This window comes from Antedon mediterranea, chromosome 11 (genome assembly GCF_964355755.1).
Source record: "Antedon mediterranea chromosome 11, ecAntMedi1.1, whole genome shotgun sequence".
Lineage (NCBI taxonomy): Eukaryota > Metazoa > Echinodermata > Crinoidea > Comatulida > Antedonidae > Antedon > Antedon mediterranea.
The window spans coordinates 15,889,669-15,912,927 of NC_092680.1; the positions used below are offsets into that span (position 1 = coordinate 15,889,669).

The following is a 23,259-nucleotide window of genomic DNA, read 5'->3' on the forward strand; positions in this document are numbered from 1 at the left end:
GTTTGCTAAGCTGATATAATTATACTCTTCCTTAATTAGGTAAGTTATCAGCATAGCATTGCCTATACACATGTATATCAACCACGGTTCGCTCTATCTTTTTTAACATACAGGTACACTGTAACAAAAACCTGAAAAGGGTATCCTACTTAATAAATACACCTGTTAGATACTTCTTGTTGGATTAAGTATTTACAAAAAAAAAAAAAGATTTTACAGTGTTGTAAACATATGGTACGTATAACAGTGCTTGGTTTTTATTTTTATATATTTCAAAAAAGAAACGAAGATTAATATTGTGTTGTGAATCAGTAGAAAAATGTAAAATCACACGTTCGCTATGATAAATAGGAAACAATATACTTAATACATAAAATGCAATATCATCGTCCGATGTACTTAGCATACTATTCATTTGAAATAATTCCGACAAGAGGTAATTCGAAGAATGCCGATTAGAATGATGACTTTATCAATATTTGTGTAATCTGATAATTAATTGATGATAAAAATTAGTATTTATAGTGTAAATATTGTGCTAACTATATTGTGTAGTCATATCAATCTATTAACGATCAGCCAAAAATAAAAGACAGCAATTGATCATCAATTATCAATCTCATTACAAAGAAATGATTAAAGACTACAGTATTAATATATTTTTCAATCAAATTTTTCTTTTTACTTTTGTTGTATTGAAAGGAAACAAGTCATACCATGTCTATACCAGTCTATAGATAATCTTTCTCTCGCTATTATTTTAGATTCATTGAATGGAGAGAATGTTCCATTCGTTGAAAGTTTGAATGTTGTTTGACTCTGTCTAGTTCAATAGAACATTAGATCTTTCAACTCATAAACTATTCTCAACATCCAACTTATAAACATTAATTATTATATAATTAATACATAGATGATCAACATCTTGAAATTTTATAATAAAATGTTATACAATAATCAATTATCGATGTTATTGTGTCTATAGTAGAAACTAGCAAAGAAAACTATTGTGCGTATAGTATATTTACTGCGGACAGCACATTAAACAAAATGTGAATATACAATATTAGGATTAATAGAAGAAAAAAAAAAGAATTTAGTATTATAATGAAATTGTTACAAGGACTGTTACTGATATTCATAAACACCTGATAAAAATGATGATGATCTGGTAGCATTGGCACATCACTTTTTTTCCAAAACTAATGACATTATTTATTTCTATCTGTCTTTTATTATTAAATTGCACTCGTTCTGCTGTTTGGAAAGATGGCCACCTCATACATACAACCAACACCGGTAGTAACTAATAGACCTATAAAATCTTTCTCACACTTTTGTCAAACACCCTTGACTTGTTTAATTTGATATAGATATTTTAAACTTGTTCAATTTATTTAAATGCATTCGGATTTATATAACAATTGTCTCAGTATTTTTATGGCAACCATGAGATTGTTTAACAAAATGTGAATCTAATCGTTCTCTTCTTTTTACTCGAAATTAGGGATTATTCCCCACTATTAAGAGCCAACCACATATCAGCATACTAAAAAACGACTACAACATTGTTTTCTTTATACACTGCCTGAAACTTTTTATGAAAACACGAGCGAATTCTAGTTTGTAAAATATATATACATGTTTGGAGTTTGCATTACAAAATGTAATAACGTTTGCTAGTGTAAAATATAGGCTTAATGATAAAATCAGTATAATGATGAAAGACAGAGGCAGAGGGAATCAGATGATCACATAAAGGATACACTCTTTCTTCCTCCGGCAAATCGTACCCACGGGGATCAGTCCTTCTCCTTGTGGCTGGTCCCCGTACGAGGAACATACTGTACTTCTACAGCATATTCATTAGGCATCAAATTAATTAATTAATAAAAACTCCTAAAATCACACTGTTTTAATAACATTGCTTAACATTAACATTTGTTTTAGTTATTTGTAGTACAATGCTCCTTGAAAATTGTTTGATAAGGAAGGCGCAATATAAAATGGTTTATGTGTGTAAAAGAATAGTGTATCGCATTAGGTCCCCCGCTTACATCAAGTGTAATGATAAGAATACAAAAAAATAACTTAAAGAATGTAATGTTTACTTATCATATTGAATAGTTATTTTCTTGTTACGTTGTTTGAATGTGATTGAATATACAAATGTAAAAGGGAAATATAATTGAATAATACGACCCAATATTATATACTTTCTTTAAAGCAGGATGATAAAAATAATTTTAAAAGTGGAAATTAAAGTAATTCAGAACTTCAGATTAGTACGAAAAAACGTATAGTTGATATTTTATTAGAGATATCTTGTTTCCTTTACTTGCATAAGCCAACTAAAAATAAAAAGCAATATATTTGTAGGATTATTATTTAATTACTCTGGGAAACGTTTAATTCAAGTAAATAGTTAATAACGATATCCTCTACGGTAAATTAGTATAGATGCATTAAATCGAATGAGACAGTGCCTTTAGGTAAACTTTCAATGTGTGTGTGTTTTTTTTCCCAATACTATTAATTTACAGAATAATGCAATTGACAAAACTACATTTTTAACGTGTAACTTATGATTACGCCTCTTCAAAGTAAAACTTATATTTCTTGGCAAAATAATTAATTGCATTCAGGTTTATTTTTAGGTATATTATTGGATTATTCAAACTTAAGCGAAATATTGTCCTTAAACAATACTTATCTTACTTTGCTAAGCCATATAGTATTTTACTTAAAAAATTCCTTTCAGGTACATTAATTTAGTTATTAAGAGAATTTAAGTGTAAAAGTTCACCAAACATGTCATTAAATTTTTTCTTAAACCGTCTGATTTTATACTATTATTAACATTGGTTTTAGTTTCCTTTTTAATTTCTATATTAAAACAGGAACGAGACATGACGTCATAGAGTTTCAATCGACATGAGGATAGAAAAGTACCTATATTAATAATATAATATAAGTAATATATTTCGAATTTATTATAATTGATATAGTTAAATAGAACTAATCTTAATTTGTAGACCTTAACACTATCGTATTTATTTAGATGAGAATACACACAATGAAAAAACAGTAGCAGCCACGTAAGCATCAAAATGACGTTTAACATTATCAAACATGACAGGGGCAAGAACAACATATTGTCACATGTCATAAACAAAATTTGTCTAATTTTATGACCATAATACTACAGGAAGTTATACATCAAAACATTAATGAAATTGGAAACACATTTTAATTATCTACCGTCAACATTTTCTCCAAAGTCATTCTCTTCTCACACCTAACTTGTGAATTTTAATTTCCGATGAAAAGCAGATTCTCTATTTAGTTCTTAGGCAATACTAGGTCACTATTATTATTAGGTTTAAAATCGTTATTTTCAATGAAGCATAATAAGTTCGGGTAAAATAATAGAAAACATACTAGTATATCCATCCTTGGTAAACAGCTGTTATTTAAGGAAAGAAGCAAACATGATGAATCATTCTACTACTAGAAAGTATATAAATAGGTTCAGAGTATAAACGATCATTTTTGACACATTTAAAAGAAACGAAATGAATGTATGAATACAAATTCAATGTTCATATAGTTTATATTAAAATGGACAACAAAAATGAACTCAAAATGTGAAAGTAAATAGTCAAAGAGCAAACTGCCGAACTTTAAGAAAACACTTTTTTTTTGTCCAAAATTATTGGTAAAGTAGACGCAAAGTAAATTTTCAAATATAAATGTTAGTATAAATCGAGTGACGACAAAAAAGTGTGAGTTGATCTCATAATTTTCAAATACAAAATTAGGCAAAATTTTGCTATAAAAACAAGTAATACTGTTTTCAGTTATTTAATTCAAGCTGCTGTTACCGTTATAGCGTGAATCGACAGAAAATGAAAACATAGACTCGTCTGTGTAGTAGGCATATGATGTTTGTGTAGTAAACTAAGGCATGTATGTGTATGAGGTTTAAACATAATGTCTGTGTAGTAGGCCTAAGCATGTCTGTATAGTAAGTTTAAGCCTGTTTGTTTAGTAGGCCCTTTGGCGATAGTAGTCTTTGACAGCAATAGCTTGTAATAACAATTACCCACCCAATTGTGGTTATAATTGTTGATATAGTGCTAAAATAAATTGAAATAAATTTTGAGTTTGACAAGATTACGTTAGTGATGGACATTAGTATGTTCGGGCGTATCATTATCATCATAATTTTACAGCAACAAGCAAAACTGTTACAACTAACGACAGAGTGTAGGCCCTGTTATTGAAATATTTGGGATATATTGTTAATTTAAAAACTTACACAAATAAACTTATTGTGTTCCAATGATATACTTATTAAATGAATTATATAACTTGTATACTTTAAGGTAGTAAACTAATGTAAAATATATTTTAAACGAAATTCATTTTTCTATAATGTATTAATATCATCGAGAAATAAAATATGTATCAATTCGAGGAAGTTAAAAGTACGCCCTCTAATTGAAAACAAATTAGATGTATTGTTCGGCATAATAGAGGGCGAACTAACGACATTGAATGGCAGATTTGTTTATGGGTTATTTATAAAATTGTCAATCGTTAATTTCATAAAAAATGTTCAATACACATTATTTAAAAAGATAAAGATTGATTTATTTTAGCGTCCAATTTCAATAAAAACATTCTTATTTTTATTCCTTAAAGACAATACAAACATAACATAAAACGTGAAAGTGGAGCACTAAGGAGAAACAAAAGCTGTCAAAGACTACTATCGCCAAAGGGCCTACTAAACAAACAGGCTTAAACTTACTATACAGACATTTTTTTTTAAATTTATTTATTTATTTTTTTATTTCATTTCATCACATACATAATACAAAATTAATATATAAAGGCAACGTAATTATTAAAACGATATAATACTCTCTCAAAAATAAAAGAGTAATGAAATTAAAGAAAAAAAAATAATAATGTATCGCAAAAATACACTTAATAATAATCATTTTGCTAATAATATGGTTGCCTTGTATTTTTGGTAAATGTGAAATAAATGATTATAATTAAGTAATTGTTTTTTGATTTTGCAACTAAATATGTACCACTTTGTAATTAAAATTAAAATGTTTGCATCACTGTGTGTTTTTCCAAAACCAAAACATATACTTTCTTTGGTGATAATTAAGTTATTGTTGATATTTCGATACATATATTGTTTTACATTTTCCCAAATTTTCTCTACCAGATCACATTCAAAGAACATATGTAGCAGTGTTTCCTGCTTTTCCTTGCAAAAACTACACATTGGTGAATCGACCTTTGACATCTTAAAGAGCATTGTATTTGTATAAATTATACGATGAATAAATTTAAATTGAACATTTTTTAGCTTAGTGTCATTTGTACAGGCGTGTAAATTTGAGAAAAGGTTTTTCCAATTAAGTTTGTTGTCAAACTCCTTTTCCCATTTGGATTCAATTCCAATTGGCTCTTCAATATTTTTAGTCGCGTGGAAGCGACTCTATAGTTCACTATGTCGGTCGGTCGGTCTGTCTGTCGGTCTGTCTGTCAGTCTGTCTGTCTGTCGGTCCGGTATCACTATGCGTTTTATCGCTTTCTGACCTTATCTTGATATCAGTTTAATCTAGCTAGGTCAATTTTTCACAGTATATTCCTTATGGCCAGGAATCAATGTGGTTAAGTTTTCACGGTGCGCAATAAAAAATTACGCGGTCTACGCACGATTTAACGAAATCACGTTTGTAATCATATCTTCACAACCATGAATCACAATTAAATAAAATTTGGTACTCATAAATTTCAGGGCATAAATCATCATATGGCAATACAATTACGTGCGTAGCGCATGTAACGCATGCGTACGCGCGCTTAACATTTTCAAAATTTATTTTCGATGAAATAAGAGTACATTTCAGGCAATTTTAAGCGTTTACAAAATTGCCATGAGTGCGCATATTTTTGCGCGCGCACTGCGCGTTAAATGTTAGTGCGCACTCTTTTTGCCCGATTTCTGTTTTCTTGACTTACTTTTCAACTCGAAATTACGTTATACGAGCACGTCGAAAGTGACAGGCTACGCACGTGTAAATTTAAAAAAAATAAATGTTTTTAAACATTTCAACATTTTTAAACATGTTCAGTAATTTCGGTCAGTATAGTTCACTATGTCGGTCGGTCGATCTCTCTGTCTGTCTGTCTGTCTGTCTGTCGGTCTGTCGGTCTGTCTGTCGGTCTGTCTGTCGGTCCGGTATCACTATGCATTGTAGCACGCGACTTAATGGCTGTTGGCCTTGTTTAATATAATGTGTTTATAGATATAATGACAATTTCTCGTTTTCACAGAAATGAATGTCTGTAATTTGGATTCAACTTCATTAGTTGTGTTTATACCTTGTTCAATTAATTTCTGTTTCCAGAGCTTTGGAATTGAATTTACAATCTGGTGATATAATAAGAAGTCTGGTTTAAAATTATATTTTTGGTTAAATTCGTCTAGTTCTAATATTTTCCCTTCTTTGTTCACGATATCTTTTACATAGTTTACATTTTTAACCAACCAATTGTTTTCAACTTTAAATTCTCTTTTATCAAAACATGAGTTGTTCCATAAAGATTGATTTAAGATGTCCTCTATCGTATACGGTTCTACAAAATTGTATTCACTCCACGCAGAGAGTATATCTTTATAGAACCTTTCAAATTGTTTTAATATTTTTGAAGATTTAGAAAAGTTGGTTTCGAAAACAATATTTCCTCCAACCTCTTTAATCGTACTTTTTGAAAACACTTTCCACTTGGATTGATTTCCATCAAGATATCTTTTCACCCAACATGATTTGAGAGATGTAGTAACTCTTAATATGGGGAATTTTTAACCCTCCTTCGTCAAAATTGTTAAGCATGACTTTTCTTTTGACTTTATCGGGTTTTCCGTTCCATATAAATTTAAAAATTTTACTTTGAATATCTTGAAGGAAACAATCGGGTGGGTCTGGTAAATTTGAGAAAACATACGTGAATATCGGGAGAAACAGTGACTTAATAATAGTTGCTTTTCCAAACAAAGTAAGTGAGCGTTGTTTCCACATATTTAATACTTGTTCAGCATTTTGAAAAACACTTTCCACTTGGATTGATTTCCATCAAGATATCTTTTCACCCAACATGATTTGAGAGATGTAGTAACTCTTAATATGGGGAATTTTTAACCCTCCTTCGTCAAAATTGTTAAGCATGACTTTTCTTTTGACTTTATCGGGTTTTCCGTTCCATATAAATTTAAAAATTTTACTTTGAATATCTTGAAGGAAACAATCGGGTGGGTCTGGTAAATTTGAGAAAACATACGTGAACATCGGGAGAAACAGTGACTTAATAATAGTTGCTTTTCCAAACAAAGTAAGTGAGCGTTGTTTCCACATATTTAATACTTGTTCAGCATTTTTTGCCTTATCTGGAAAATTGAGTCTGAAAATATCATTAAAATTACAAGATATATCAACACCCAAGTATTTTACTGGGCCTTTGGTCCATGAAATACTTTTCTCAGATGGCGTTTTATAGTCGCAGTTTCTTAACGATCCTATTCTCATAATGTTACTTTTTTCAGAATTAATTCTGAGTCCAGAATATATAGAAAATTCATCCAGTATATCTATAATCGGTTTAATTGAGTTTTGGTCTTTGAGAAAAAACACAGTGTCATCTGCAAATTGGCTAATTCTTATGTCTACATTATTGTACTCTATACCTTTAAATGTGTCTGATTGACGTACCATGTTACCTAGTGTTTCTGCACAAATTATAAAAAGATATAGGGATAAGGGACATCCTTGACGCAGGCCTCGTTTTAAATTGAAGAATTTTGATGTTACCCCGTTATTTATAACGCAACTAACAATGTCTTTATATAATATTTTTATCCAATTTATCATATTTTTACCAAAGCCAAATCTCTATCATATCAAGGAAGTCCCATTTCACCTTATCGAAAGCCTTTTCGAAATCTACAAAAAAATAGTAAGTTTGGCTTGTTGTGCATTTCTGCATATTCTATTACATCATAGACTAATCTTATGTTTTCTCCAATATATCTGCCTTTAAGAAAGCCCGTTTGATCAGGATTAATTACTGATGGCAGCACACATTTTAAACGAGTCGCAATGGCTTTTGCTAAAATTTTATAATCCACATTTAAAAGCGAGATGGGACGCCAGTTTTTAAATAATAGCGGAGATTTATCTTTTTTCGGTATAAGTGATATCACCCCTCGTTTCTGGGAGATACTTAAAAACCCGGATTGGAAAGAATAATGGTAAGCGTTAATTAGCGTATCTTTTATATCATTTTAAAATAGTTTATAAAACTCGGCAGGAAAACCATCTGTCCCAGGGGTTTTATTGTTATCCATCGCCTTTAATGCTTCTAAACTACTATACAGACATGCTTAGGCCTACTACACAGACATTATATTTAAACCTTATACACATACATGCCTTAGTTTACTACACAAACATCATATGCCTACTACACAGACGAGCCTATGCCCACTTATACATAAAAGGCAATATGTCTAGAAAAAATCACAAAGCACACATGGAATATGGTACTCCTCAAATGGCCTAAATTGTCAATTACAAGTAATCTGGTTCTGAATATATCGCAGTCATCCAATAAAAGTGATAAGCTTATTGAGCATAGTCTACACTATCACACTTTATGTGACAAAAGATATATGATGTGCCCATCCGTATGGACATGATGATGCTAGTGTAGACAAGTCCTATTTCTAAAGCCTATTCGAACACTTCAATCATTGATCATTGGCCAGGCATTCTTATTTAAATCATATGCATTAAAGCAGAATTGACCACACACATTTTTTGCATGTGGTTAAACGAGAATAAAAAAAGTTTAACAACGAGATTGAACACCTTTGTGTTAAATACATTTTGTGAAAAAAAAATATACAAATGAGTAAGAAATTAATAAAGAAGGACATCGTTTTGTACTCCAGCGCCCTCTTTTGTTTTGATATGTTTCAAGCGTCCAATTGCATTTTTTAAAATTACAGTATGCTGCCCTCAATAGAATAAAATAAAAAATAAACACACACAAACATAAACAAACCCTAGACTAAATAGACTGAGATACTACACTATGATAACAATATTTTGAGAACTAATAAGCAAGAATTTTGAAAAATGCAAACACCATTTAATTGTGAGAACACGTCTCCGATAATCATTAAAACATTTTTTAAATGTTCATTTTTCCAATTTGCGTGGTTCCTATCAAAAACTGAATTCGTTTAGGATGGGTAACCTGTATACAAATTTTTGAACCAAAATATCTCTAACAGATGCTACTAATTGTATGGGTGAAACATTTGTTATGTTAAAAATGTTTCCAGTAGTTGGCACGAGATTACAAAAACGACTACACTGTACCATAGTGCACTGGACACACTAATGGATTGAATATTAGGATGCATACAAATCCACGTATGCTCAGTCAAATGCTAACACTGGCCTATTTTGAAACCATTAAAAATCACGTGATTCTAATTTACTATATGTTATTTCCTTAAAACAGAAAAACAGAAATGTTATTCAACACTTAAACATGTTATGTAATGTTGTTTAATTTCCAAGCGCCGAAAGAGTTATTTAACGAAACCATCACGATATCATTATGACTAAGTAACGATAGTATTTGCATACATATTGTTGAGAAATTCAACATTATTCCATTGAATATCGAATAACATTTGAGTTTTCTGCAATTACGTCTTAACTGGGGTACAAAACAACTGCATTTAATACTGTTATATATAACTGTAATATATTTTATAGAGGTGTAAATACTAAGAAAAAAACGAATCATTAATTCATTGAAAACTATTTAAATCATTAGCTTTAAACCAAACATAGTTGATTGTGGGTTGGGGGGTTGGGGGTTTAAAATATAATGTTATTTTATTCATTCTTAAATTTAATAAATCTATACTATAATACATCAGTTATTCTGCCCATGCAATACATGTAATTGAGTCATCTTACGACATATGTAACAATTGAATCTAATAAACCATTAGTTGACCACGAGGAAGGATGGGCACTGATACAATAATTATAATTTCCAAATGTGATGTGCGACAGTGCCAATCACAATGGGATCAACAACCCTAGACCTATGCATATCATGTGAAGTACCCATGCAGCAGTGAAGAGTCACTGAGGTTATATTATTCCATAGTAACTTTCGAAAAGTAAGGTCAATGTCAGTCAGTTCCTGCCTGACACAAATAGTCTATTTTATCTATTATAAAAATATATCTATAACCTAATAACTTTTACTCGATATAGACCGATTATAGCACTATTAGTCGCATTGAAAGAGTAAAGATAATGAAAACAAAATACGTATACAACAGTACAAGTGTATCCTAAAAAACATGGACATGTTTATGAAATCAGATTTTGAATAAGCCATTTTGTAAGTTAATCATCAGTAGGAAAAAAACAACAACACTTATAAATACAAAACAAACGGTTAAATCCAACCAAAAACCCATTTAACTATTGTTTGCTTTGAATTAAGTGAATAACTATTATGGGACATCAAAATCGCATATTCAACAAACAAATTTGAAAAAAAATGTCAGGAAGAAAATATATTTTTACGGTAACATTTTAGTAAATGAGTACTTTATAACGGACAATTTAATTTTGAAAGATTATAGAAGTAAAATATCTAAAGACACCAAAGCTAGTTCAAATTAGATGAGTTTCCCATGAAATAAAAAATGAATAAATGTCCCTAATAAACAATAATACACGTATTTATTCATTCATGTTTTTATTTCATGAGATAAATGCATCGGTTATTAAATTTGGTACGCATTACCGAATTTCCAAATAAGGAAAATACAAGATAGATCTAACATCCTGTCTGCCGTCAGAAGTGACCCTTAGCTGTATTAGTGTGTAAGGTTTGTCTGACTGCCACAAGAAGCCATTAATTTCCTATCTTGTAATGAACAGGATAAAGATTCTGTGGCTTGGGTTAATGAAATAATACATTAGTAGGAAAGTCGCATTTAGAATTAATTCTCAGAAGATCAAAACAGAGCAAAAAACAGTAAAGAAAATGAAACACATTCTACTTGAAAACCTGCAGATTAATAATGAGACCTAGATTATGTTAACGTCATCGTCAATCTTGTTTTATGATTTATAATAGGTGTTCTTAAAGTGTTCGAACATTTGGTTTGTTAATTAAATCATTTTAACAGAGTAATCACGGTTTTCTGACATTTATCAATAGAGACGGATAATTATTAATTTCATTAACAGTTTTGAAACTAAAAACACAGTATCTTCACGTTAATTAAGAACTTCCCTTGAAACCGATACAACGTGAATGGAAAGAATGAGTGATGGTCTATTATTATGGCTAACATGCTTCGTTGACATCTGATGTTCACCAGTTCAATAGTTAAATATTACAAGATAAAGAGCTATAACAATTATAAAACAAATATCGCTATGTTTTGTATGCTTTGAGCTACATCTACACTATCAAACTAGTTTGATAAAAAAAATGTGATGTGCCAAATATGGTAGTGATCATCATCGTGTCCATACATAGTCAAATCACATAAACCAATAATCAAATTAACATGAGTTAATTAATTAAAATATGTAAAGAAGGTAAAAAGATAATAAACAAAATTGCAATGTTCACATACATTTATTATATTAGAATTTCTTGTATTAACAATTCATGTAAATAGGTAAATCTAACCACACGGTATACTGAAATGTTGTGCAAAGGTACAAAAATCACTATATTTTCGTTGTTTACTTCTATAGAAATTAAGTGTAGGCTAAAACATTTTGAAATGAATAACAAAATTAAAAACTAATATTTAATGTTCGTTAACAATTATAATAAACCAATAAGTATTGTTAACTTTATAATATAAACATTGAGAATACTATAAATATATTTAAACAACAAAAGTAGCGCCCAAACCGTTTATTTTTGTTTCAAAACCAATGCAATATAAAGAGTCTTTTCATCATTATTTCCCTCTATTAAAACTCAAAAGAAAACGTTAAACAGAAACATTTCGAAGCCTGCCAACACAGTCACTGCAAAGTAAATAATAATACTTATCAGAGACAAGCAACAATTAACTCAATTAGGATTTAATCTTTATAAAATCTAAACTTTTTACAATACCATCAAATAAAATAAATACTACATACGTCCCATGAATCACCAGTAACATTATCATGATTCTATAGTACAATCATAAAACCTTGGTTTTTTAGATTATATATGCATGTGTTAGATTTCAATATTAATTCGATGTTGTGTTCTTGTACAGGCTCATAGTACAAGTAAAATAATAATGAACACTGAGCCTACTTTTACGACACTTTTCGAGCTGAAACTTCAGAAAGTTTTTTATAATTAATTAAAACCAATTGTAAACAGTTTTACAGATTGTTTAGTAACTTTTGTTTATTATGTTCTGTTTATTCTATGATAATAATATGAAGTACGACATAAAGAAATATGAAAATGAAATATTATTATTTTATAATATTGTTCTGTGTCATAGATAACAATTGGAACTATACTTCTTCTTTCTTTCTTTATTTCCATTCGTCATACACAATCATGAACATACATAAATAATCAGTACAAAGACAAAAAAAAGTTTTGAATTCTTTCCTAATTTTTAGGAAGAAGCAATAAAAATGTGTATGTTACAGAAAATAGGAAGAGTGATACATATAGAGCAATCTGTTGACGTTAGGGAGGAGGAAAAAACATTTGGTAACAGCTAACGTAACAATATATAACATATTTACGGCATTTGTGTATAATTTATTTTGTGTTTCCTAATAAATAATAAATAATATCAGATGCAAAATTCTTTAAATAATCTCGATTAAAAAGTTACTACACTAAGGACAATGAATCATGATCCAAAAATAATATGATAAACTCGGTGGAAGATAGTAATGATATGGCGCAGGGTTTAGTTGTCGGAAAAAAGTGTATTTACTTCACACTTTAAAAACTAAAACTGTTTTTTTCGATAGTTTTTACGTATTTATAAATAGTAAACAAATGATTAAATTAAACACAAATAATACTGTAGCAAACAAAAAATATATGATAGTCTGAAGTTTGGAAGTGAAAGTCATGTGACTTAGTAATAGGATTGTAATTGAATTAGCAATGATGAAATGCGAGTGCATACGTAGAGGAAGCGTACATTATGCGAACTTGTGTGTGCCAATGAAGAACGTATGAGTAATACGCAAAACTAGTCAATTTGTGAGTATTAGAACACAGGCTAATTTGTGAGTTCTAAACGCAGAAGTGCTTTTGTTTGTGAATCAAAAAATAACAGTTTTAGCTTGGAATCATACTTATCTACGTTAAAGTTTTCCGTTTCCTATTCCTAGGATTTCGAACACACTTGTTTTCACGTCGAGAGAAATAAATCATTGGAATTGTTAAGTCTGTTTACAGCTACCTGCAGTGGCGGAGAGGACAGCGCCATGGGCTTGTCAACAAAGTTGTTATTTCTGGCTGTGTTGCCAATTGTTATCGAAGCGCAGTTTATTCAGTCGCCTCAATCACAAGTTGTTATACTCGGAGAATCCGTAACTCTACGATGCACATTTAATGTTAGTCCAGGAGCGGTACTTATGACTTATTGGTTAAAGGGATCTTCTCATATTAGCATTAGGCGACAAATATTAGAAGTCACTGGAGAGGATATTAAACGACGATATTCAATAGTAGGTGACACAAAAAACATGGAGTACTCTCTAAAAATAGTCGATGTTAAAGTTGAAGACGCTGGTGAATATATTTGTGCATACATGAGCGCGTCAAAAGTATCAACTACTGTGCCCGCTATCATAACCGTTATTGTTCCACCAAAAGCCGATTTTCCAGTATGTTTGTCGACACCTGAGCCTGGTGCACACAAACCTGGTTCTACTGTCCAGTTAAACTGTATTTCGCTTGGAGGTGTACCCCGAGCAGATTTAACTTGGACTCGTAATGCTATACAGCTTGGAAACATGACTTTTGACAATAACAAAATCACGCATGTGCTTACACCAGACGACAATGGTGTTTATTTTAAATGCTCTGCTACAAGTCCAGCTTTAAGGAAACCTCGAATGTGTGTCATCATGCCGATGAAAATACCACCATCACCAATGATTAAAGGGAGCTCAAATAGTTCACTTGTGGGAGAGGATTTCACTGCCAGCTGTCGTAGTGATGGAATACCAGCCATTGGGTCGTATTCATGGTTTATAGATGGTCGTCCAGTTGACTTTACCAATCCACGCTTTTCTGAAATTAACCACCATATTAAAATCCGCAACCTTCAAAAGAAAGAGGATAATTCTATCTTAACGTGTATGGCAACAACAACTCTAGGTTTGACCGGAAATTATAGCATACTGTTAACAGTTAATCAACCAACAACGACAGCGCCTCCCACTACTCTATTTTCAACAACAACACAGGCAACATACACTGTTACAAATTCAAACATAATAATTAATCCTTGGGAAGAAGTTGAAAGTGAAGTGAAAAATAAAGATTATACCGATACAAGTGTCACACGCTATAACATGAAACTAATCTTAGCATTGATATTTGGAATGCTAATCTTCATCTTTATCATTGTCCTAATGACTCTAACTTACTTCTTTGCATCACATACCACCCGAGCACAACAGAAGGAATCTCGCTATGAAGAAACAACACTAGGCCCAGTAAGTCATCGAAATTCATTTATTTATATGCCTGCTTTACACCAAGGTGAAAATGGGCAGATTTTCCACACGTCCGCCAATGACGAGAACTCGAGCGGATATATTTCTCAGTTGTACGCTAGTCTCGAAAAACCAAAACATCACATGAACAAAAGCCAAAGCGTTTCTGCTTTACACAATAAAAACATTAAATCAGCTCTTAGTCCAAGTCCAAGTGTTGTGACCCTACCTGTCAACACTCCATGTGGAGGGCGTAAGGATTACAGAAGCTATAATAGAGTCCAGTATACTAAGCAACCTTTACGCTACACCACACATGTTGACGCTCCATTTGCCCTACCAAATGACGGCATGGTCACGTTCCACCCAATGCGTCGCAACACTATGGATAATATTGCTTCAACGTCTGCCATGGCAAACCGTGCTGCATTTTCAATGAGACGTGGTACCAGCATAGGCTATGACAATGTTTGTCTTTCCGAAAACTATGGCCCCGGTTCTGAAATGGATTACGTACCAAACGAGGACATCTACGTGAATAGACCTATTGATGGATATCGAAATAATGAAATAAGTGATAATGACCTTCCACCACCGCCACCATACGTAGCCGAAGAACAACCGCAACCTAATCCATTCCTTCCAGACTAATACAATGTTCATATGATATCAATGTTAATATTGATATACACTGCATGTTCTGCTATTTATAAACTTAAAAGGCATGTAAACAATACAATGTGAAAACTATTAAGGGAGGTTGTACCCTTTGGAATTGTCACAGCTGGTCTATACAACCAACAATGAACGTATTGTAACGCAGGATCTTTTCTCTCAATTTCAGAACTATAATAATGAAGATCCTATAGGTGACAGAGTGTCAAAGACCAGGGACTTTCCACATTACCCTCAAACGTATGTGTCTCAAGATCCTCTAACGGTAGGCTTGGCTGGGTTAGCTATCAATGACCATTCGTATGACCAAACAACTTCAAGTGAATTTGAAATGACAGTTTCCCAGGAAAAGTTAACTGATGAAGAAAAAATCGAAAGTTTGCAAGCCGCGGTTGATCCAATTAGTGATGCTAAATTGGAAAGCGATGAACCCGTATGTGTAGTCATCGAAAATGACGCCACGGCTAAACAGCAAAACACATTGATTGAAAGAGAAGATGTTTCTTGTGAAATGCTTTCCGAACCGATTCAAGCCCCAACACCTAAGACCAGTGACGTGAATACGCACTCTACAGCGGATAGCGACTTGGATGAGCGTAACCCTCAAGCAATGACTCCAAATTCAGATTGTGTAAAGCTAGTAATAACGGACGAACATCAACCGTGTGCAGATCCCAAAGAAGACATCAGTCGGGAGCAAAATGTAGTAAATGTCTCTGTTGAAACTCCAAGTAACAGTGCTCCGCTAGAGGTAGATGTAGACACTGGTAGTGATACCAATGCAATCCGGGCTTCACAACTTTCTGATGAGGTAGATTAGGTTGTGATTCTGTAGTGAACAATTTCGAGTAAAATTAAATTGAATAGTTAAGAATTTTCACACCTTGGCATTTCTATGTAAATGTACATGAATAAAACACAGTTGTTGACAATTTTCTTTAATACTAATTGCAATAATTGTGTTCTCTCCATGGCGTACCGTACTATTTAAAAGTAATACCTATTTAGACAATAATAAAATTATTATATATTAAAAAAACTGTTAATAATGATATTACGTAACGATGCAATAATTTGGATATATTGATGTAAATATCATTAATTAAATTTTCCAAAAGACGAATTATTAAATTATGTATATAAAAAATACTGTATATTTTATAATTCTGTATGATGTATAGTATGTGTGAATTGGTGCAGATTGTTTCCCACTCGGACGCAACGCAATGACGTAAGCACAACGCAAGTAAGTTGACCAATCACAACCGACGGTTTAGAATATCCATCGCATCTTGATTGATCAAGTCATTTTTAGTCGTGTGCAAACGCGACTCTACAGCTCACTATGTCGGTTGTTCGGTCGGTCGGTAAACACTAACTCAAATGTGAGCACGCGACTGCAGCCATTTATATGGTCTTGTTGGTGCACTTACAACATTGTGTTGCATCTAATTATGAGGAAGCAATCTTTAGACATAAACAGGCCTTTGTATGCGTTTGAACATTTTGCAAATTTTATGCTGTTTATCAATTTGAGAAAACTCATATTATTTGTTTATTCTAAAATAAAATTATTACTTAAGAAATGATATTCATTATATTATCTTTTTAAAAATATGTGACACTACTGTAATTGGTTCTTCATGCAGCAACTCATAAGTAATTTCAAACGGAAACAACCTGATAATTAATCTAATAAACACAATGCTTTCATAATTGCATTTAAATAATTGCACTTTTAGATGAAGGAAGTACGGAATCCAATTCTTGAAAGAAATGTGAAGATCTTACAAAGCTGGACTGTGCCATGAGGCGATTCTTGTACAGGTTAATGTCTAGAGACGTCAAAGCTATGGTGTTGTGTCGTGTAAAGCGACGATAACATGACTTTCCATAAGACACGAATGTCAGTACAAGACCAACACCTAAATATTAATTGGATATGACCCTTTGAATATTCTCTCTCATTAGATTTTTGAAAAAAAATCTTTTGTGTTCAAGATTAAAAAGCTAAAGCAATGTCAGTCAAAAAGCTGGCTTGCCGAAAAGTGTTGACATACGGTATTTAAAAAAGAGGCAAAATTCAGACAAAGTCCTGGCAACAAGAACATATACACAGCAAAATTCTGATTCTTGTTTTAAGAAAAAAAAAACTTGTTTCAAGCAAAATATTTCTTGAAACAAGTAAATTTTGACTTGTCCGTATTTCAATACTTTTTGGCTTACCAAGAATCGTAAAATTCTTAACAAGAATCACACAAATTCTTATCAAGAAAATTATTCTTACCAAGAAATAATACTTTAAGAACAATATTCTTACCAAGAATTTAATTGCTTTTTTCATTCTTGTTTTAAGCAGTATCTGTCTTAAAATAAGTAACAATTTATCGATTTTTTAAAATAGAATTCTTGTTTCAAGCAATATTTTTCTTAAAATAAGTAAGAATATTCCGATTTGTATTTTTTTGAATTCTTGTTTCAAGCAATATATTTCTTAAAATAAGTAAGAATATTCCGATTTGTATTTTATAGAATTCTTGTTTCAAGCAATATATTTCTTAAAATAAGTAAGAATATTCCGATTTGTATTTTTTTGAATTCTTGTTTCAAGCAAGATATTTCTTAAAATAAGTAAGAATATTCCGATTTGTATTTTATAGAATTCTTGTTTCAAGCAATATATTTCTTAAAATAAGTAAGAATATTCCGATTTGTATTTTTTTGAATTCTTGTTTCAAGCAAGATATTTCTTAAAATAAGTAAGAATATTCCGATTTTTATTTTTTGAATTCTTGTTTCAAGCAATATTTTTCTTAAAACAAGTAAGAATATTCCGATTTTTATTTTTTGAATTCTTGTTTCAAGCAATATTTTTCTTAAAATAAGTAAGAATATTCCGATTTTTATTTTTTGAATTCTTGTTTCAAGCAATTTTTTTCTTAAAATAAGTAAGAATATTCCGATTTGTATTTTTTGAATTCTTGTTTCAAGCAAAATATTTCTTAAAATAAGTAAGAATATTCCGATTTTTATTTGTAGAATTCTTGTTTCAAGCAATATATTTCTTAAAATAAGTAAGAATATTCCGATTTGTATTTTTTAGAATTCTTGTTTTAAGCAATATTTTTCTTAAAATAAGTAAGAATATTCCGATTTTTAATTTTAATATTCTTGTTTCAAGCAATATATTTCTTAAAATAAGTAAGAATATTCCGATTTGTATTTTTTGAATTCTTGTTTCAAGCAATATTTTTCTTAAAATAAGTAAGAATATTCCGATTTGTATTTTTTGAATTCTTGTTTCAAGCAATATTTTTCTTAAAATAAGTAAGAATATTCCGATTTGTATTTTTTGAATTCTTGTTTCAAGCAATATATTTCTTAAAATAAGTAAGAATATTCCGATTTTTATTTGTAGAATTCTTGTTTCAAGCAATATTTTTCTTAAAATAAGTAAGAATATTCCGGTTTGTATTTTTTCGAATTCTTGTTTTAAGCAATATTTTTCTTAAAATAAGTAAGAATATTCCGATTTATATTTTTAGTTTTCTTGTTTCAAGCAATATATTTCTTAAAATAAGTAAGAATATTCCGATTTTTATTTGTAGAATTCTTGTTTCAAGCAAAACTTTTTTTAAAATAAGTAAACAAGAAGTCTATCAAATAAAAACCAGTAAATGTTTACTTATTTTAAGAAAAGTATTGCTTGAAACAAGAATTCTATCAAATTAAAATTCGTAAATTCTTACTTATATTGGGAAAAAAATTGCTTGAAACAAGAATTCTATAAAATATAAATCATTAAAAATTTATTTTAAGAACGATAAATGAATACTCATTTTAAGTAATATTTTACTTAAACAAATAAATTCAAGAATGTTATAAAACATAATATTAACAATACTGTTATTTTCATTAAGAACTACAATTTACATGACATTAGGTACAATAATATATACAACTTCTTTAAAACAAACTTGTTTTTATTAATAATAAAATGCCATCAAAAGAAAACTTAAAAACATTAAAATGGTAAAATACAAATTTCGTAAATTCTTCTCCCGCACCTGGGCTTTAAACTATTAGGTGTCTTTAAATTTATTAATGTATACTAATGATGATTCAACAGCCTTTGTCAAGTGTACAGGTGTGTTTTCATCACAAATCACTAACTGTTATAGGATAGTGAGGCCTACTTCTTTTCATTTTGGATAATCGAAATCCAGAAGGTAAAAAGTGGAGAGGAGAGTAACTAGAGCCTCATCTAATTTTGCTTTCTTTGTAGTTAGAATTGTTTGCTAAACTTTAATGTAGGCCATTTCTGTGTCCAAAAGCAATACCGGCATATTACCTGATCGGCGTGAAGACCAGGATTCTGGATCTTTATTCATGTTCCTAAACATGAAAAGAGATTAATATAGTTTTAGTTATTACTGTATTTAAAATATGTGTAACATCATCAACTAATTGGGTACGGTGTGGTTTTAGAGTCCTATATCTGGGGCGGTAAACACAAAAACATGACGCAATATTAGAACGGTGGTAAGAATAATTTTACATTATAAGACATAAGGGTGGGTGGAATATGCATTTGAACTTTTTAATCACAAACTTTGCCCTGTTTATACCGATCCCAAAGACAGGCCTGGCTGTATCTATTATTTTTAGTTAAATTATTAGGGTCTAAATTTATTTTTAATATTACTATTTAGGAAGACAATACGCAAAACGGTGCTCAATCCTGATTGATGTTTTTATTCCGTATCAATGTTTATAATAACAATTGTTTGATTTTAATAAATTATTGTAAACATACTGTAGTATATACCTTGAATTTTAAGCTAAGATAAATTTGATTTTAAAAAAACACTTTAAGATATTTTTTTTTAATGTACATAATGTTACTTGTATTTTAAATTTTAAAAAACACTAAATACCTTCAAGGTCGGCAGACTTTTTTTGATGAGTTTTTCCCAACAAATATGTTTGACAGATTTGACAACATATGGGTTATCTTTGAACCTAACCAAAAATAACAAATTGAAAACATTATATTATATAAATTTATTTAAATGAGTGGAATAATGTATGGACATAAACTTGATATACTGTAGCTCAAATTTTTAATAATGTAGCCTACAGTTTTGTAGGTGGTCAATGTAAAAGGAAGGGGAAAGGGTGGGCTGGCCAGGAGAGCATTAATATGTCAAAAATTAATATTCATGAGTCGAACCAAGCTGTTAAAAATACGTACACAATATGTACACGTATTTTCCTCACTACCATTGGTCCATTATAAAACTATTTATGAATAGATAAAAGTACAAAAACATACACTGTACTTACCAGATGGAGGACTGGTGTTTCTCTTTAAAATACCAAAATAAACTATATTATTCTCTTCTTTGGAAAAATTTGCTAAGCACTTTTTTAAAAAGCTTTCTTTTGTATTTCATTCCTCTTTGCCTAGTAATAATTAGTATCCTTCGAACTTCTTCAATTACCTAACAAATAATTTAAGATATTGTAAATAACACAGTTTTTTTAAAAGAAATTTAATATAACAATTTTAGTTATGCAGTACGTATGTTTTTTGTTTGTTTTTTTAGTATGTTTTTTTTAAATTTAGAGTTAAAAACATTAAGTTTCAATATCGATGTGATCACTTCGGGGATTACTTAGTGTGTACAATTAATTAAATATAAAGAAGTGTTTTTAAATGTCATTATATTTCTCATTGGAATATGTGTATATAATAATATAATCCTTCGTAGATATTTCATGGCTACATTACAAAATAACTGTTACATTATAATTGTATTATCTATTATTAGGCCTTCCTTATACCTAGCTGAAATAGGTCCGACAATATTTGTCCTCTCTGTCAATGTCTGAACTAAAATGCTAAGCTAAACCTATACACCTGTCCGTCAGTACAGGCATAGTAGGCTAGCCTAGACCTACTAGTTCCAGGCCTACAGTATTACTAACTAGGAAGGAGCCTAGGCTAGGCCTAGACTGCTGGCAGATTAAAATATAATTATTATTAGGCCTACGAACCTGTTAAAATGTTGGCCACTTCTTCATCTATTTCTCGGATCTTCAACAAAGCGTCTTCCTTCGACATTATATTAGACTAATCTTACTAGGCCTATTGAAGCATTTAATATATAAATTGCGATGAAAGGTGTCTTTTACTTACAAACTCTAGATTTTGAATGATTACTTTAAAAAACCGTTGGCCATGAATCCCGCCGGGAGCTAGGTCATCGACCACACACAGTGTTGTTTTTCAACTATAACCAAAAATTTATCGCTGGCCTTTTACCCAGAATGTATAAGGTCATTATACTGCTCAACGTTAAAGCATGGAGGTATAAACCTCCATGGTGGTTAAAGCAAATCTATAAAACGTCTGGACCAACAGTAATACGACAGACAATAATAATGACACATGTTTGTTGCAGTCCGAAAAAAAAGCGATAAGTTGGTGCCAGTAAACTGAAGTAGGTACAGTATTTGCTACCCTATTTGCTAAGGCATTATAATTCAATTCATGGAAATACTCCGAATTTTCGAGTAACATGTGGAATTGGTGGTTCGCTGCCCGGCAAGCTTTGGAATTTACAATTCGTTTTACAAGCATGTCATAAGACGCCATTTTAAGGACGAGTATAACAATCGGCAACCTCCTGCAGTTGACGATGGAAACATCAGTATATAAGTATGCCTGGAGAAAACGAGGATGCCAATTGAGGATGAAGTAGAACTAGGCCTAGACTAGGAGACTGACGAAGTTAATGAAGAAAAAAACTATTATAACGGGGATGATTTATCAACTGACGATAGTAGTAGTGATAATTCTAGTATTGTTATACTGTTAATGATTGTTTAATATTAATTATCTTGTTGATGCTCAGCAAGAAGGCCTACTAACTAGAGGATGAACAAGCAGATAATAGTATAAAAAATGCTGATTTCCTTCTACTAAAATTAGAGGAGAGAAACAAGATTCCACAGGTAAGCCATTTTGCTTTAAAATTACAACAATTATGCATTTTAAACTATTTTTTATTAGAGAAATACGTCTATTTCCTAGGCCTTGCTGGTACTGTTATTATACAGGACTATTAGCTATAGTAACTATAGGACTTGGGTACTAGGCCTAGGCCTAGGCATTATACACTCTAAGTTTATGTTGCATTTTTTTTGTGACCAATTTCATTGTTGCAAATAACATTTTTTTTGTTAGGCTGCATAGCTCCCCAACTAAAGCACAACTTAGTTTTTAAACATATTAAAACTTGAATATAAAAAATATTAAATCAATATTATTTTCTTTAGGTTGCAGTGCAATCGATTATTCAAAGCACAAACAGTTTGATTACCCAGATTCTTTCATCAGTTGAAACTGAAGTGCTAACTGCTCTACCGTTGTGTGAATATAAGGATATTGACAATCTATTTTAAGTAAAACATTTCTCAAAATAAGTATTTTTAAGAATATTAAAATAGAATTGACTTCAATTCAAGCAAAAATAGTCTTGATAGGATATAGTATGATATTGACTTCTTATCTTAAGTAAAACATTTCTCAAAATAAGTATTTTTTAAAATATTGCGAATCTCAATTTAAGCAAAAATAGTCTTGATAAGATAGTATGATATTGACTTCTTATTTTAAGTAAAACATTTCTCAAAATAAGTATTTTAAAGAATATTGCGAATCTTGATT

General features: G+C 30.7%; 1 protein-coding gene and 1 long non-coding RNA gene across 2 annotated transcripts; one reads left to right on the forward strand and one right to left on the reverse strand.

Moving 5' to 3' along the window:
- The first annotated feature begins 14,037 nt into the window (after positions 1–14,037).
- On the forward strand, positions 14,038–16,889 carry LOC140062909 (uncharacterized). The gene is made up of 2 exons (XM_072109302.1): positions 14,038–14,849; positions 15,694–16,889. The coding sequence occupies exons 1-2, from the start codon at positions 14,142–14,144 to the stop codon at positions 16,342–16,344; spliced, it is 1,359 nt and encodes a 452-aa protein (XP_071965403.1). The 5' UTR covers positions 14,038–14,141; the 3' UTR covers positions 16,345–16,889.
- Positions 16,890–19,428: 2,539 nt separating this feature from the next.
- LOC140062929 (uncharacterized) lies at positions 19,429–21,764 on the reverse strand. Its single transcript, XR_011847557.1, has 4 exons — positions 21,585–21,764; positions 20,871–21,028; positions 20,462–20,546; positions 19,429–19,919 (listed from the first exon to the last, which is right to left on the reverse strand). It is a non-coding gene; the product is annotated as an uncharacterized lncRNA (long non-coding RNA).
- Positions 21,765–23,259: the final 1,495 nt, after the last annotated feature.

Coding starts and splice junctions, on each gene's coding strand:
- LOC140062909 (XM_072109302.1), top strand. CDS start 14,142: ATGACTTTTGACAATAACAAAATCACGCATGTGCTTACACCAGACGAC. Junction 14,850..15,693: donor AAGAAACAACACTAGGCCCA/GTAAGTCATCGA, acceptor TCTCAATTTCAG/AACTATAATAATGAAGATCC.